Source organism: Dipodomys ordii, unplaced genomic scaffold, assembly GCF_000151885.1.
Source record: "Dipodomys ordii isolate 6190 unplaced genomic scaffold, Dord_2.0 Scaffold11, whole genome shotgun sequence".
Taxonomy (NCBI): Eukaryota; Metazoa; Chordata; class Mammalia; order Rodentia; family Heteromyidae; genus Dipodomys; species Dipodomys ordii.
Window position 1 is genome coordinate 12,778,600 of NW_012267227.1, and position 17,269 is coordinate 12,795,868.

General features: G+C 44.0%; 1 protein-coding gene across 1 annotated transcript in view; it reads left to right on the plus strand.

The window, feature by feature from the left end:
- Fbn1 (fibrillin 1) overlaps positions 1–17,269 on the plus strand; it is a 199,469-nt gene that overhangs the window by 166,968 nt on the left and 15,232 nt on the right. Inside the window, exons 46-56 of the mRNA XM_013010126.1 lie at positions 864–980; positions 1,965–2,093; positions 3,023–3,142; positions 5,376–5,501; positions 10,289–10,438; positions 10,798–10,863; positions 11,108–11,224; positions 13,369–13,488; positions 14,488–14,610; positions 14,890–15,021; positions 16,550–16,675. Coding sequence (XP_012865580.1) covers positions 864–980; positions 1,965–2,093; positions 3,023–3,142; positions 5,376–5,501; positions 10,289–10,438; positions 10,798–10,863; positions 11,108–11,224; positions 13,369–13,488; positions 14,488–14,610; positions 14,890–15,021; positions 16,550–16,675 — 1,326 coding nt within the window. The remainder of the gene's footprint in view (positions 1–863; positions 981–1,964; positions 2,094–3,022; positions 3,143–5,375; positions 5,502–10,288; positions 10,439–10,797; positions 10,864–11,107; positions 11,225–13,368; positions 13,489–14,487; positions 14,611–14,889; positions 15,022–16,549; positions 16,676–17,269) is intronic.

Below are 17,269 nucleotides of genomic sequence, written 5' to 3' on the forward strand. Positions count from 1 at the left end.
GAACCCAGGGCCTCATGCATGCAAGGCAAGCGCTCTACCACTGAGCCACCTTCCCAGCCCCCCTTTGTTCCTCTTTCAAATCCACTATAGCCATCTTCTTGCATTCAATATTTTTCTTTTTTCCTCCTATTTATCATATGTCTACTCTTTGTAAAAAAGATGCTAGCTGCTACAGTGAAATGCAAAAAAAAAAAAAATTAAGATGCCAGAATAGCTTTACAAAATAGCCAGAGAAAAGTCTCAGGCCAATAAAAAGACAAATAATTCCGCAGGAATGTTGAGGAGCGCCAAGTTAAGTGCCATCCCTGGAGGTACTGTCGGAGAGGGCGTTCAGTTGGCCTCGGGGGGGGGGGAGTTGTATGTTTTTGGAGGTGACCTGGGAAAAGGAGCAGGGCTCCGCAGCCGCAGGTTCACCAGCTCGTTCAGTCACTTTGTTGCGGATTGCAGCGTGGTGCCAGGTGAGTCACTGCCTTTGGGTAAACTAGAACAAGAATCCTCAAAGGTGAAGCTTGCCAAAGGTGGCAACAAATCAAGACCCAGACACACTCGGAATATTTTCCGATTTCAAGTGAAAATATTTGAGAAAAGTGGGAAAGGTGGAGAATTCTAGAAGTAAATAGACGAAAATACTTCTCGTCCAGTTCCCATGTCCTCAGCTTGCCTCCGCTCACGTGCCAGCCAAGGGAAAAGGTTCGCTCCTGCGGCCGAGACCCTCACCGCTGCCTGGTTTCCGGTGTGGGTGCCAACGGCTCAGACCTCCAGAGGGTCTCCGCCTGCAGGGAGAACTCTGAGCTCCCACAGTGAGCGTGTAACTGCTTTCCTCGTTAGTAATCGTATTTCTCTATGGCCCTTTTTCCTCCCAGACATTAACGAGTGTGAAAGAGATGCTTGCGGTAATGGCACCTGCCGCAACACCATCGGTTCCTTCAACTGTCGCTGTAACCACGGCTTCATCCTTTCCCACAACAACGACTGCATAGGTGCGTGTGCAAAATGTGCATGGCCACAAGTCACTTTCAGCTGTGTTCTTTGTGATGGTCATTCTCAGTGTGCTGACTGCGTGGATTTTTTGGAGTAAGTGCTGTGTGATAGCTAACCATTGATCCCAGGACTTGTCAGATACCGTACGTACCCGCTGTGCTATGACTTTCATCGAAAGGCTCGTTGGCAGTTACAGCTTTGATATGTCTACCTTGATGTAAATAAGATACACTTCAGAATAAATGAAAGTAAGTTTAAACTGGGTAAAATATGCGAAAGCAACTCTTTATGTATAAATTATGTGATTTAAGAGTCACCTGGAGCTTTTTGTCTACATGCTTCACCGCAGGCTCTCTCTGTTCATTGATAGACTAATTGGATTGGTTGGTTGATGATACCTAAGTTTGAACTCAGGACCTCACACTTGTTCGGCTTGTTTGTTCACAGCTGGTACTCTGCCACTGGAGCTATTCCTCCGGCCTGGCTTTTTGCTGGCTATTTTGGAGATGGTGTCTCACTGACTTTTCTGCCAGAGCTGGCTTTGAACTTTGATTCTTCTGGACCTAAGCTTCATGAGTAGCTAGGATTGCAGCCATGAATCACTGGTGCCCTGCTACCATTTTTATTCAATAAATTATTGAATGTATAAGTTTTCCTTATACAACATGGTAGGAGACAGTAAGATATTGCATCGAGCTAGAAGCTGATTCTATATGCTTCTAACTTCAATATGGAAGGATGACATCAGCTAACTAATTTTAGCTTTTAAAAATAAAATCTAAAGGAAGGTCAAAGCAAAGCTACATCAGATCCTCCGGTGAGCAGCCAGCCTCTACTGTACAAACGCAGCATGTTGGTTCTCTCGGGGCTGATGTTTCAAGCCCGGCCTACGGCTCCACTGTCCTTAAGGGCTACTGAAATTCAGAATAAGCACTGTGAAGCTCCGCTGTTTTCTTTGGATTATAGCAGAGGTTTTTCCACAGATGTTGACGAATGTGCGACTGGAAACGGGAACCTTTGCAGGAATGGCCAGTGCATCAACACCGTGGGCTCGTTCCAGTGCCAGTGCAATGAGGGCTACGACGTGGCTCCGGACGGGAGGACCTGTGTGGGTGAGCGCGGGGCTCACGGAGACGGCGCGCAGACCCCGCCGCGGTCTCCACCCCAGCCCCTCCCTCTGGACACTGTGGGGCAAACATAGACGAAAATCACACGGACAATGCCTCGAAGGCAAAAATCACACTAACACTGCCTGTAAAGACTTTATTATTTACTTAGTGTTTTTTTTTTTTTTGCAATTGGATTTTTGGAGAGGGTCTTATATGTTGTCTCGAGCAAGCCTTGGAGTGCAGTCTCTTCCCACATAGCTCGGGTCAAAGGTTATTAAGTGGCCAGCGCACCTCACTTCTTTAGGAGACGGGAGAGGAGACGTGTCACTAACTTTTTGTGCGATGTCAGCTTTTTAAACACCTAGGATTACACCTATTTTGTTTTGTTGTTGGCTGTACTGGGCTTTGAACTGAAGCAAGGGCCCTTACGCTTGCTTAGTCAGGCTCTCTACCACTGATGTGTGTCTTAAACTCTAACTGTTCTTTTTAAACACACACACACACATCTGCATTCACCTTTTCCTCTTATTTTTAAAAATTAAGTTTAATAACCACAGAAAATAGTTAAAATATAAATACCTGTAAGACAAACAGCCGTGATTCTTACTTTTTTTTTTAGTTCAAAATACCTGTGTAGTAAACTCTTAAAATCTTTCAAATGCCTTTTTAAAATCTTTATACACACTTTTTACATCTACCCATTTCAGAAATTATTCCATCTGAGATGGGCAGAGGAAATAGGATTGACATAGTGTGCTTGGAAAGCTGATGAGACTTTAATTTTATTGGGCCATTTCTTCTTCTCCTTGCGAGGCTTTTGGGGCTTACATTAGCTTTATGAAGTTCCTTAATTTTGATTCCAGGTTCTTTGAATTGTCTGGTGGGAAGGATGCCAATGGGAACTTCTCTCTCCTTTGCCCTTTGCTTTCCAGATATCAACGAATGTCTTCTAGAACCTGGAAAATGTGCACCAGGAACCTGTCAAAACTTGGATGGTTCTTACAGGTGTATCTGCCCCCCTGGGTACAGTCTGCAGAATGACAAGTGCGAAGGTAGGTGTTGTTGTTTGGAGATTTAGGATTTCTAAAATCAAAGTTCTTACAGTGATGGTCTCCCTTTTGGAATGGCTTATTTAACAACAACAACAGCAAAAAAATCCAAGGTCTGAGGACATGATTTATGGTCGCATCATTCTAGCCAAAGAACAGCTCACTCTTACGCTAATCCTTGCTGGGGTTATTTATCTCTGTCATGTATCTGGTCCTGTGGTTGTGACTCCTTTCTAGTATGCATTTGTACAGCTTGCCAAAGTGCTGTGTCCCTCTGTGGGCATGCGTGACTTGGATGTTTTTAAGTGGTGAGAGTTTATACCTAAAAACAGCCTCGGTAGCTAGTTAGAATCTTTATTTGTTGGGGGGGGGGAGGGATGTCAGTTTGGGGTTTGAACTCAGGGCCTTACTACTGCTCAGTCCTAAATTCAGATGAGGAATTATATTGTCTATCCAATGTATATCACACTCAAGTGGTGTGATCTTTACATAGAAACTTTTATTAATCAAAATTAAATGTAAAGCAGTTTATTAAGTGTTATTTTATTAAGATGGTGCCTCTAGGCTAATTTCTACTTTAAGGATGAGAATCAAAGTAGCAGTGTATATCAACCAAAAAGAAGTATTTGTGGATTTTTTTTTAAACAAAAGTTAATTTTCCTTTTAAGGAAAGGTTACATGCGGGGGTGGAGGGAGTGTGGGAATGGAGTAATTCAAACTCATTCATTAACCACTGGGAACATGACCCCACTTATAATCTAATAACCTGGAACAATGAAGATGTGAGTGTGAATTGTGCAAGGGGCTAATTACTTTGCCTTTCACATATCTGGAATATCTATTATGTGATATTTATAATATTTAATATGTAGTCAAGGTAGTAGGGTTCAAGTTCTCCTGAACTGGAGCTTTGGGGAATAGAATTATGCAATGCAACATCACTTTGGTGTGGGCAGAACTCTTTGCACAAACAGAAAAGAATGAGAGTCCCATGATCCAAGAGATATTTAGTAGTTGTTTTCAAATATTTGCACCCAAATGCTATGGCTCAGAAGTAAGACTTAACCCCTTTCTTCACCACAAACTCCTGCCAAAGTCAGCAAGGAGTGGGTGAATCTTGGACTAGAGAACCTATCCTTTCCCCAAGAGTAGAGAGATCAGGAAATGTACTGACCCAAGGAAGACAATGTGGAAGCAAAAAAGGTCAGTGTTAATACGTGAAGGCAAGTCAGCAGGCATCAGCTGGGCTTCTTCCAGGCAAGCCAGGACACTTGGTGACCCAAGCGATTCAGAATTCACTGCAAGCCACCGGTTGTAGGAGCCAAGATGTATTGACACCATCCAGGGTAGCAGGTTCCTGTCAGCTACGAGAGGCAGGCAGGCTGAGGTTACAGGATGGACTAGAAAGGTAACTGTGTGCCTTCAGAAGGATTAACCTGCAAATCCGATATAAAAGTCTCATCTTGTGCAATGCCTTTCGTTTGAACTAGTTGTGCTTATTTTCATGAATATTAGTGTCCTTATAAAATGTCCTTAGGGCTAGAGCATGGAGTAGGGGGAAAAGCTCCAGGAGAGTATAGGGAAATAAATTTGGTTCAAAGTCTAGATCATACAACTGAGGTCCATTTTAGAATGTCTGTTTAATATGCGGTGGTGAATAGGGTCTCTGGAGAGGGGTTGTGTGGAATCATTCTGACTTCCAAATTGGCCAGGCAGTTCAATTCCATCTGGGCGAGACAGATTTGTCACTGTATGTCTTGCATGGTGTAGAATCCATGTTTTCATCAAGAACTGTCAAAATTAGTATTTCAAAAGTCATAACCAGCCGGGCTCTGGTGGCTCACACCTGTAATCCTAGCTACTCAGGAGGCTGAGATCTGAGGATCTCGGTTCAAAGCCAGCCCAGGCAGGAGAGACCGTGAGACTCCTATCTCCAATAAACCACCAGAAAACCGGAAGTGGCGCTGTAGCTCAAGTGGTAGAGCACTCGCCTTGAGCTGAAGAGCTGAAGGACAGCGCCCAGGCCCAGAGTTCAAGCCCCACAACCGACCCAAAAAAAAAAAAAGTCATAACCAGCCAGAAGCCCAGCTGACAGCCTTACAGGACAGGAAAGTGTCTTCATTCTCACGAGAGTTATGAAGCACACTTAATGCATTGAACTGTCGTATTTTGCATCTGATCCTTGCTGGTGTTTCCCCTGTATCCCGACTTTGTTTGACACCTGCCATTCTTTTAGATATCGATGAATGCGTGGAAGAACCAGAAATCTGCGCCTTGGGCACATGCAGTAACACTGAAGGCAGCTTCAAATGTCTGTGTCCAGAAGGGTTCTCCTTGTCCTCAACGGGAAGACGTTGCCAAGGTAAATGCCGGTGAAGACCCTAGACTTTCATGACTCCATGTTTATTGGTTGTGGTTGTATACTTTGCACATGGCCAACCTCTGATTCTTTGTGAACAGGAAGATGAGAAGGTTTTGGGGTAGTTTTTTTTTCTTCTTTCATTTATCCAGAGGTCTAATGATTACCATATGTCAGAACGTTCATTTGTATTTTGGAGGTTAAAAGCTCATCCATCAAGTTACCATTGCTTATACAACATTTTTGGCATTTAAATCTCTCAGCACAAACGCTGATTGGTCAGAGATCACTTTGAGCCACTAAAACACCAAAGTCTTTGGGGGGAGAGCTCAGCTGCAGATTTCCTGCCTCCAAAGCAATAATCTAGATACATATGGGTACAAACCTAGACCTCCAGAAAGCAAAAATGCAGACTTAGTCACCTACCCCAGTGGAAGGTGCCCATCTGTTACCTGACAAGTTCTCTTAGGAAACAAGAAAGATAAAGCAGCCAGGATTCTTGGTGCTGCTGTCCACTTTAAGAATAATACTTGTGGCTGGGAATGTGGCTTAGTGGTAGAGTGCTTGCCTAGCATGCACAAAGCCCTGGGTTTGATTCCTCAGCACCACATAAACAGAAAAAGCCAGAAGTGGCGCTGTGGCTCAAGTGGTAAAGTGCTAGCCTTGAGCACAGAGAAGCTCAGGGACAGTGCCCAGGCCCTGAGTTCAAGACCCAGGACTGGCCAAAAAAAAAAAAAAAAAAAGAATAATACTTGTCAGAACTGTTCTAGTCAGAATTTTCAAGGGTTTCCCAGACTGACTTATAAATAAAAGAACAATTTGAAAAACACTGAATCTAAACATAATACAGCATGTTATTAAGCCCCAGAAAATTGCTTAGACCTTTCTAAACAATGCAATTGTTATGTGTCTGTCTACATATACAAATTAATTTAATGAGTTACATGTGGGAGATACATGCACATTTCTTTTTTCCTGCTAGTGTTTGTTGTTGTGTTGCTGTTGTTTAGAGTTGGTGTATGTGTTTGTGTGTGTGTGTGTTTGCTTCCTTATTACCAAATAATTGGTACTGGATATCAAAGAGTATTTTAGGTTTGGGGACCCAGTCCTGTTGTTGTTTTTTTTTCTAGAAGTCATCTACTGTTTTGAGAGCTTGGTTTGCTCATTGTAAGTCATAATAATAGCTACCTGACCAAATTTTATTTTATTTTTTTGACAGCACTAGGGTTTGAACTGAGGGCTTTGGTGCTTTCTAGAAGGTACTCTTATCACTGAGTCCTTTCTCCAACTTTCTTTTATGCTAGTTATTTTTTGAGATAGATCCTTCTTGTCTGGGCCATTCCTGGACTTGAATCTACCTATTTTATACTTCTCCTTGTTGCTGGGATGAACAGGCACATAACACCATCCCAACTTCTGTTTGAGGTGGAATCTTGAGTACTTTTCTGCCTGGGTTGGCTGGAACTACACTTGTTCTCCTCTTAGCCTCCTGGTAGCTAGGATTACAGGCATATGCCACTAGTGCCCAACCAGTGTGATAGAATTTTATATGTGGCAAAGCTTTGTTAGTTTTAGAATTCACTGAACACATTATTTCTAGTTAACTTTTTGCTTTTCACCTAGCCATTTCGGAAGTATGAAGGAGAGAACTGAGAATTCCTATCGTTGGTTTGATCCACTTGGATTTGGGGGTAGTGAAGGGGTAGAGCTTGGTTCAAAGAGATATCCTTATGTGTACGGTGCAGACCAACCCAGATAATTTCTGCCTCCTACTCTCTTGTTTGTGTTGTGCTTTTGGCCGGGCCTGAGCTTGGAGAGAAAGCAGTGAGAAACCAGGTGTGAATCTGCCGATGTGGCAGGCCAGAGGAAACTCCAAGGCTATTAATTCAATTTGCACTGGCCTGTCACAGAGCAGAGCTAACATCGCAGGAAGAACCAGCCCAGCTGCGAGCAGCCCTGCCACATGCTCAGCTCCAAGAAGCAGAGCCAGAACTGAGGAATGCAAGCAGGGAAAGTGGCTTTCGTACTTCCAAAGAAATTTCAGAGGTCAGGAAGGGCTCCGTGCAGATGGTCCAGTAAACACTCGGCCCCGCAAGCCCTCGTTGGAGTACACGTCGGGGCGCAGTGCTGTCCCAGTGCTGGGCACTTTTGAGTGATAAACCGATTCTGGAGAAGAACCACAAGCACAAGTAAATCTCCTACCAAGCACAGATTTTACTGTAGGTTGGAAATCAAAACTTAGATTTTAATGACAAATTAGGAGTTAGACTTCTATACTCACCAAGTCAGAAAATTCTACAGAAACACGGGTTATGCTTGAAGCAGCAAATGTGATGGTACTTGGTAGACAGAAGCCAGTCCTGGAGAACACAGGTGCAAAGGAGCCGCTCTGACTTGGGAAGTTGAGTCAAGGGAATTTGTCAATTAGAGTGACTTGAAAGTTCATGTTGTCAAGGTGGAGAGAAGAGTTGGGGTGTGGAGCAAAGTCAGCAATTAAAAGGCAAGAGAAAGAACTTTGACGCATTAGTAGCAGAACATGAATAGATCTGGGTTTAAAAAAACGGGTATGCTAGGTATGGTAATGCATGCTTGTAATCCCAGCTGCTCCAGAGTTTGAGGTAGGAGGATTGCTAAGGCCTGATCAGGCAAACTTGAGAGACCCTACGTGGAAAAACAAACAAACAAACAAACAAAAACTAATGCCAAAAGGATTGGGAATGTAGAACACATGGTAGAGTGCGCACCTAGAAAGCACAAATTCTTGAATTCAATCCCTGCTACCTGGGGACCAGGGATGTATGAAAGGGGAAACCACTGTGAAGTAGAAAAAGGAGTTAAATCTTTAGTGTAATTGTTCAGACTAAGTTTTCTGAGTAGCCGCTGAATGACGGCTTAAGATGGCTATATAACACTGATGATATAACACACTATATTTGAAAAAGAACTTGAAAAGAAAAACTAGCCAAAAGCTATCCTCCAGAAAATGAAAATTGGCAAAATCTTGAAGTTTTGTTTTTTGCCGGCCACAGACACTGCTCCGTGAGCCTCTGTGCTCAAGGCCAGCGCTCTACCACTTGAGCCACCACTGGCTTTTTCTTAGTTTACTGGAGACGAGAGTCTCATGGACTGTTTTGCCCGGGCTGGCTTTGAACCAAGATCTTCAGATCTCAGCCTCCTGAGTAGCTAGGATGATAGGCATGAGCCACGGGTGCCCAGCTCTGAAGTTCTTTTTTGAAAAGCAAATATTTGGGTGTGGTCCAAATGGTGGAGCGCCTGCCTAGCAAGCTCAAGGCATGTTAGCAATGGCAGACGTGCTACAAGACAAGGACTGTCTTTGATGGTTGTTGACCTTCAGAAGGGTCATCCATTGAAGGTGCCTGCCAGGAATGAGCCACACACATGAGGAAGCAAAGCAGAGACTGTAGAGATGATTTGCTTAGAAGAGTTGGGTGCCATGAAGAGTAGAACAAGTTTATTGGGGAAGCCAGTTGACTGTGACTTACAGCACTTGGTAAGTAGGGGGGAGGGTGGGTGGGCAGGAAGGTTAAGTTGGTAAGTAGATAGGCAGATGATATAGAAAGATAGATGATAGAGAGATGACAGGTAATATTTCTAATTTGCACTCATGAAGACTTTTCTTCTGCAATGCCAGATCTGGCACCTCGTATTTTTACATGATCTCCTTAGTTATGAAATTAAACCTGGTGAAATTACTTGAACAGAAATATACAGGTGGCTTCCTAGATTGAAAGCCGGTGATGGGAGAGAATGAGGAAGACAGCAATCAGAACCAAAGAAACAGACTATGTGCAAAATAGACATGAAACCATTTCCTTAAAACTTGCAGATTTTGGCCTGTAATGAGAGAGAAATTGTGCAAGGCTTTTTGGAAGTCAAGTTTGAAGAAAAACACATTCCAGACCCCTGCATGAGCTCACTTCTTAGAGCACCCAATTTGTTCTAGAAGACATGGAAAAGTTAGTTTCCAAAATCATGTCAAGTTGTGTGGGACAGTTTTATGACAAAGAGACCCCATCTTCTTGGAGTCACCAAGCAATCATTAATACTAAAGAAGTACATATATTCTCTGAAAGATTGCTCAACTCTCACCCAACCACCCACACCCCTGCCTCCTTCTTCCTTCCCTTCCCAGGCAGAAACCTCGGAAAACTTAACTATGATGTGGCTGTGCGTGCATGCATACTGTGTGTGTGTGTGAGTGTGTGTGTATGTGTGTAATATTTTCAGAAAGCCTCCCTTGCATTTTGGGCCCAACAACTCCGTGTGTTGGATTTTCACCAGGCCACAAAGTTGTCTGCCCTATTACCTGTGTTTTTTGTTCTTTGTTGTTGTTTTGAGGGGAGGGGCAGTTCCAAGGCTCAGACCCCACAGTAACTATTAGCACTCCAAGGGTTCCCTTATCCGCGTGGGCTTGCTAACAGTTGTACAAAACCCAAGTAAACAGTCACCAGTGACAGAATCTCACCAGTGATTCCATCGGTGACTGTTCCAGTCTTGAAGTCACTGGTGAGAAACAACTCTCAGGATTGGATTTTATTATTCACATCCAGTGGTTCTGAACTTAATGAGAAATAGCATTAAAGCCATGTAAATGCCTTCCTGGGATCTGACTCATCCGTTTAACGCCCTTAGACTACTGTAGTCACTGAACGGGTGTTGCTGTGGTAAGGAAAAGAACACACGTGACCCCGCAGGTTGTTTCCCAGGGTGGTTAGACAACAGGGATTCGGCAGGAAAGTAATGGGAGGTGTCATGACTCTATGTTGCAGATCTGCGAATGAGCTACTGTTACGCTAAGTTCGAAGGAGGAAAGTGCTCATCCCCCAAATCCAGGAATCACTCCAAGCAGGAGTGCTGCTGCGCCTTGAAGGGAGAAGGCTGGGGAGACCCCTGTGAGCTGTGCCCCACCGAGCCCGACGGTACGTGCAATGCCGCGCTCTCCTTGTGTCCTTCCATGGCTGTTCTGACAGTCTGGGCCTTCCACTTCATTGTGAATCTAATCAGAATGCTCCTTAACCGTGGCTTCACCTCAGGCCCTACGTAGTGGGCTTGTTCCTAGTTATGAAATAGCTAGCTGCCCAAGGAGCAGATACCACCTCTGGGAGACTTGATGACCCCCCTGTACCCCCACAGATTCTGGGCTTGTCCCGTCCATTATTCCTCCCCCTAGCCAGCATGTGGTGGGTCACTAGGCTGCCACAGAGAGCTGAGGTGGAGACTCTGCCTAACTGCCCCCCCCGGAGGACGACCTACTAACGCGCACCTGTGTCCACTGCAGAGGCCTTCCGCCAGATCTGCCCCTACGGGAGCGGGATCATCGTGGGACCGGACGACTCGGCCGTGGGTGAGTAGCCTGCGCTGGTTCCCAACTTGTCTCAGTGTTCTTGGCCTCTTCTTTGTTTTTCTCCACTGGTTCTCCTTTCTGTAGCTCTACCTAGAAGCATCAAGCTCCCTTTCATTTCATCCCGATGCTCACTTCATTTAGATGTGGACAGCAGCTATTTACTGAGCGCTTACATGACCACCCTTTATGGTTGCGTTAGGAAAATTACCTGGTTTACTCACAGTTTGATCTTTCCTTAATTAAGATATGGATGAATGCAAAGAACCAGACGTCTGTAAACACGGCCAGTGTATCAACACAGATGGCTCCTATCGCTGCGAGTGCCCCTTCGGTTATATTCTAGAAGGAAACGAATGTGTGGGTGAGTAATGAGGCCATTTCTTCCACAAGGGTTTTATAAATGAAGACTACACGGCATTTTCGCTAGAAAGTATAGCTACCAAGACAAGACTTTGAATGTTGCCCATCCACGTATGTATCCTCCATCCAGAATAGTAGCGGAATCCCCTCCCGCTGCCAGGCATGGTGCTGCTGCAGTTAGCCAAGCAGAAAAGGGCCTTCCTTCCACAGACCTCCGAGAGTAGGGAAGACATACTGGACAGAAAAACAGATGTGGCTGGGCATGGGTGGTCAGTATAATCGTGGCTACTCAAGAGGCTGAGATCTAGAGGATCAAGGTTTATTTAAGGCTAGGAGTGCAGGAGTTAGTCTCCTCCTCTAAAATAACCTGTAAAAAGCAGGGCTAGAAGCATGGCCCAAGTGGTTGAGCACCGACCTAGCAAGTGTGAAGCCCTGAGTCATACCTTAGTGCTTCCAGAAAAAAATGAGATGGAAAGGGATAGCACCATAATGGAAGTATTTGTGAAATGTTCAAAAATTATATATGGTGGGCTGGAGGTAAGTGCTCAAGGGGTCGAGCACTTGGCTAGAAAGCACAGGGACTCAAATTCAAACCCCAGTACTGTCCTCCGCCTCACCCCTCCAAAAAACACCGTTAGTCACAATCTTATTCTGTTAGTATATAAAGTGCAAATTTATCTGAATTTTAAACATTTTTGAAATATGAAAGGCCCTATATTCAGTATCTTAAAAAATTATGTCAGCCGGGTGCCGGTGGCTCATGCCTGTAATCCTAGCTACTCAGGAGGCTGAGATCTGAGGATCACGATTCAAAGCCAGCCTGGGCAGGAAAGTGCCTGGGCAGGAAAGTCCGTGAGACTCTTATCTCCAATAAACCACCAGAAAACTGGAAGTGGCACCGTGGCTCAAGTGGTAGAGCTCTAGCCTTGAGCTGAAGAGCAGCGCCCAGGCCCAGAGTTCAAGCCCACGACCGACACCCCCCCCCAAAAAAAATGTGTCTCTCCTAAGACAGACTTAGCTCTTTGTAAGTAATTCTGATGTAATGTGGATTGTGGCATAGATACTGAGGATCTGTCTGTACAAATTTAAAAGTGTTCTTTTCATACAAGGAATCCAAGTAAGAATACTAGTGTCGGTGGTTGCTGTGTGAGCTTATTCTTTCTGGGTCTTGGGATGTAATACCATGCAGATGAATCAACTCATTCCCAGCTTCACTTATAGCCCTAATGTTCAGTGACACTGTGATTTTAATAACGTATTACATAAATAATCTTGACCGTGCAGTATGATTTAACAGCAACCAGAAAGAGCAGATCTGTCACCATTTTCTCATGCATGTTGGGCCTCCTTGTCCGGGGTTCTCTCCATACCTTCTTCTTCGATTTTAGGACCCCAAAGTAGTATGTAACTCTTCACCATAGACCACTCCTCTCCCAAGCTTTAGACAGCTGAAATAAAAATGTTATTTCTGAAAACAAGTTCTGTCCTGAGATGTGTCAGCTTCAGCACAGTAAGTGGTCCAAGAGATGTGTTGGAAGCCTCATCTAAATATATCTCTAGCTATGTCTCCTTGGTGAGGTGTGTTCTATTTCCACAGTTCTTTAGAGAGGTCATATCCTAAACATATTTTTCCCCTAGCCTTTCTTCTGTCTAATGTAAACCATCTGGTCTTAACAGAATCAACAAAATCAATTTGAATCTTGATTTTATCCAGTGCATTAATTTTTCTTAACCTCTGGTCTCTTGTTTTGCAGTAAGTTTAGTCTTCAATTTTATGTCTGGCAAGAATCCATCATATTTAAAGCTTCTTGCAGGATGATGTAATGTAGAGCTAAACTGGAGCTATATTTCTGTCTTTAACAAGCAGAAACTTCTGGCTGTTCATAGAAGCCATGTTTTAAACTGCTAGAGCATCTCCTCTCAGGTACTAGACAACGTTCATAGCAGGCTAGAAGTTCTAGCTTGTTCTCAATGTCACTGCCTTTGAGGAAGTCAAACTCCAGCCATGAGCCCGGGCTAAGACATGCGCATTCCTTTCTTGCAAGAATAGACTGGGAACTCTATCTAGTACTCTGATAGAGCAAGCACCCGTATCTCTGCCCAAGTGTCCACTTTTTCTTAATGCGTCTTGTTTTGGATGTACAGATACTGACGAATGTTCTGTGGGCAATCCTTGTGGAAACGGGACCTGCAAGAACGTGATTGGAGGTTTCGAATGTACCTGTGAGGAGGGATTTGAGCCGGGTCCCATGATGACATGTGAAGGTAAGCTTTGCCAAGCACACAACGGTCAGTAACCTGTCCTGGTCATGGGAACGTTGGCTGATTACAGTATTTAGCATTAAAAACCACTCAGATTAAATAGAAAAAAAAAATCTGAGTTTGCTGGGTTATTCCATTATTTCTTCTCTACAATTTGAGATATATACTTTTCTGCAGAAGAAATTTTGTCTTGCTGAGGGGGAAAAAAAAAGATCGCTTGGTTATGGTGGATCCAAGTTTCTCAGGGTAGACTAAAGAACATGATGATGAGGGTAGACAGGCAAAGTATTAAAAGGAACTCTCATCAGAGTGATGGGTTTCTACCCGTGTTCAGCCAGCATCAGTAATCTTTGGGGAGCAACACAATCAAGGTGGTACCAAAGGGTTAATGCTGCTTTTCCAGAATATAATCTGCAGGTTCTAAATCTCAAAATCTGCTGGAATCACTTTTGCCCTTAATTCTAACACCATTCCCATCCAGTTTAGGGATAGAACTCAGGGGTCTGGGTGGACTAGGTTTCTCTGAAAGTATATAGAATGACACAGAACACTGTTTGTTTAGGGAAAACATTACTACCTCACAGGAGCCTCTTTGCATGGGGAGGGAAGGTGGGAGTGTTCCAGAGGGGTATAGCTTCTGTTCTGACCATGACGGTGAGTTTAGGCTGACGGAGGCAGAAAATGATCCCATTCCGTGTACTGGACAATGAGTGGGAAATATTCAACCTGAGTCTTCCAAACAAGAATTTCATAAAAGTTCTTCTAGAGTGACCTGTAATTTTTCATCTACCTTAGTAACCATTCGTCACTACACCAGGAGAGCGAACCTATACTGGAGCTGTGCTAGGAAAAAAATCAGAATATATGGTCACCGTTATACCAAAAATAACCAACTTATGTCATAATTTCCTGAAAGAAGGTTTAGTTCATACGTATTTGCAAAACGAGTTTCTCTTTTGTTGTTGACATACATAATCCTTTATTTTCTTTCTTCTGCTGCAGATATAAATGAATGTGCCCAGAATCCTCTGCTCTGTGCCTTCAGGTGTGTGAACACGTATGGGTCATATGAATGCAAATGTCCTGCTGGATATGTTCTCAGAGAAGACAGGAGGATGTGCAAAGGTGAGACACCCAGGACAAAACTCCCCCAAGGAAGGAAGACCCACCTCTCTGTATGCTAACACATGTTGCTCACAAATTGCCACAACTGACTAGAATCAGGCTTTGGAAGAGATGATCAAATGGTTAGGAACAATCTGTCAGGTTCGAAGGTGGTTAGTACACTCCGTTAAGCGGTCAACACTGAAAGCATAGATGAAAACTGGTTACTTCCATTTTATATGAAAAGGTAGGTATTTAATGCAGTTTGTTTTCTAAATTGTGCTTATGCATCCTTTACAGATGAGGATGAGTGTGAGGAGGGAAAACATGACTGTACCGAGAAACAAATGGAATGCAAGAACCTCATTGGCACCTACATGTGCATCTGTGGACCTGGGTACCAGCGGAGACCTGACGGAGAAGGCTGCGTGGGTAAGACGAGCTTGCACAAAGGGTTGAGTTGGATGTGATGGGAGAACAGGCAGCTTGGGTTGAGTTCTGGACCAGAGTCTTTCACCTTTCTAACGTCATGTCACAACTTCCAGTGGAGACCCCTTCCTCTTAATTATGTATGAAGTCCAAGAGCAATGCTATTTTCTTCCGCTGAGCTCCCCTTCCCCTTCCTTCTTGGCCCATTTTGATGCCATGACTGGAACACCATGCCTTTCCTCTGTTATTTTCCTTTTTGTACTCTTATGGATCTGGGAGTCAATTATTTCTACCACATTGGACTTTCCCCTGTTGACTCACCTTTGTTACTCAAGTACATTAAGTACAGATAACTAGGTCCATCTAAACCAGTGGGATCTATCTCCAAAACACCAGATCTCTTCTAGAGTGGGATCCAGACACTAAATTTGCTTCTCAAGTGATTATAATGTGGAGCCATTGGGAACTCCAGCTTTAAACCTGGGGTTGGCAAGTGACAGCCAACAGATCAAATCTAGCACACCAGCCTGCCACCTGTTGTGAATGGAAATATTAAAGCACGGTAACTCAGGCCTGCAATCCTAGATAAATGATGGGAGGACCAAGTCTGAGGCTGGCCAGTCGCCTCAACTGGAAGCAGCTTGGTGTGGTGGTGCCTTCCTGTCAGCCCTCTGCCTCCCCTAGGAGACCTCAGTGTCAGGGAGCTAAGCTGTTTGTGTTTGTGATTTTTATTTTTTTGCCAGTTCTCGGGCTTGAACTCGGGGCCTAGCCACTGTCCTTAAGACTCTTTTGCTCAAGGCTAGCACTCTTACCACTTGAGCCTCAGCGCCACTTCTGGCTTTTTCTGTGTATGTGGTACTGAGGAAACGAACCCAGGACTTCATGCATGCTAGGTGAGCACTTTACCACTGAGCTGCATTCTCAATCCTAGCTGTTTTTAAATGAGGAAGAACACTAGGAAACTTACCCTTCTAGACAGCCATTGGATGACTCAGAATCTCCAGCTATTTTAGTTTTTCTTTTAACCTGGGAAATTGAATTATGTTACTATTTAATTCTGTTGAGCTATTACAAATAATCTATATTGAATATGAAGTCTAGACAGATGCCCCAGGTCAACACTTACTCTAACAAGACTTCAAACTCTAACTTCTAACAAGACTTCAAACTCTTTTTCACCTTCACTAAATAGATTTTTGGGGACCTCCATATGATCTGATAACAAAAATTCAATTAACTGAGAACCAAGGGCATCAAAATGTTATCCACTATGCCTTTCAAGGAGCAGAGGTTGGCACACATGCCCGTGTGTGTGCTTACTCCCTGGAAAGGCCGCTCACCTGCCATGGGTCACGTTCCACAGAGGACTCTGGTGTGGCTGAGGAAGAGAGAAGGGAGGGGGGAGTGTGAATAGATTTACCTGTTTACAAATTAAATTGAGATAGATGGAAGAAGAAAAAGAGCAATCAAACCTTTCTACAAACGGTTAGATAACTGCTTCGGTTTTCTATCCTTCAATGCAACCTCTCAGATGAAAATGAATGTCAGACCAAGCCAGGAATCTGTGAAAATGGGCGCTGCATCAACACAAGAGGGAGCTACACCTGTGAGTGCAATGACGGGTTCACAGCCAGCCCCGCCCAGGACGAGTGCCTCGGTGAGTAGAGCAGACGCATTCTTGTTTTTGTAAAATTTACGTGCACACGTCTTAAAATAGTAATTTAAGGGTCAAAGCTGGAGAGAGTGTCTACTTTTGCTACAGATTTAGCGCACCTTTTCCTGTTTCCTCCATAATTATGCCTTGGTTTGTTTCCTTACGCAAAGTAATTGCTACACACATAAAATATTAATGTAAAAACTCCCCAGCTCATTTGACATACAAGTGCACGTGACTCCAAAAGCTACAATTTGGGGCAAACAAATGTGCTGAAACCCAGATCTTGGATTTGAAATAAATGTCAAAATGTGAGGAAGGAAAAAAAAAATGCCTATAGAGATGACTTAGTAATTTACTCTCCCTTGGGTTTAGTACCACCCTGCAGCTCAATTCTTCCTCTGCTGATCAAAATCACTTGCCCAGAATTTCTTGGCTGCCTGTTGGTGATCAGGATCTGTTCCCTTATGCTGCTCTGCGCCCCCCACCCCAGCGTGACTGTTAGGATGATTTCCCATGTGTGTGGGTACACAGTCAGAAGCTTTTCTAAGCCGATGCCTCTCTGCCAGCTTACTGACTCTCTTGTCTTGTTTCCCT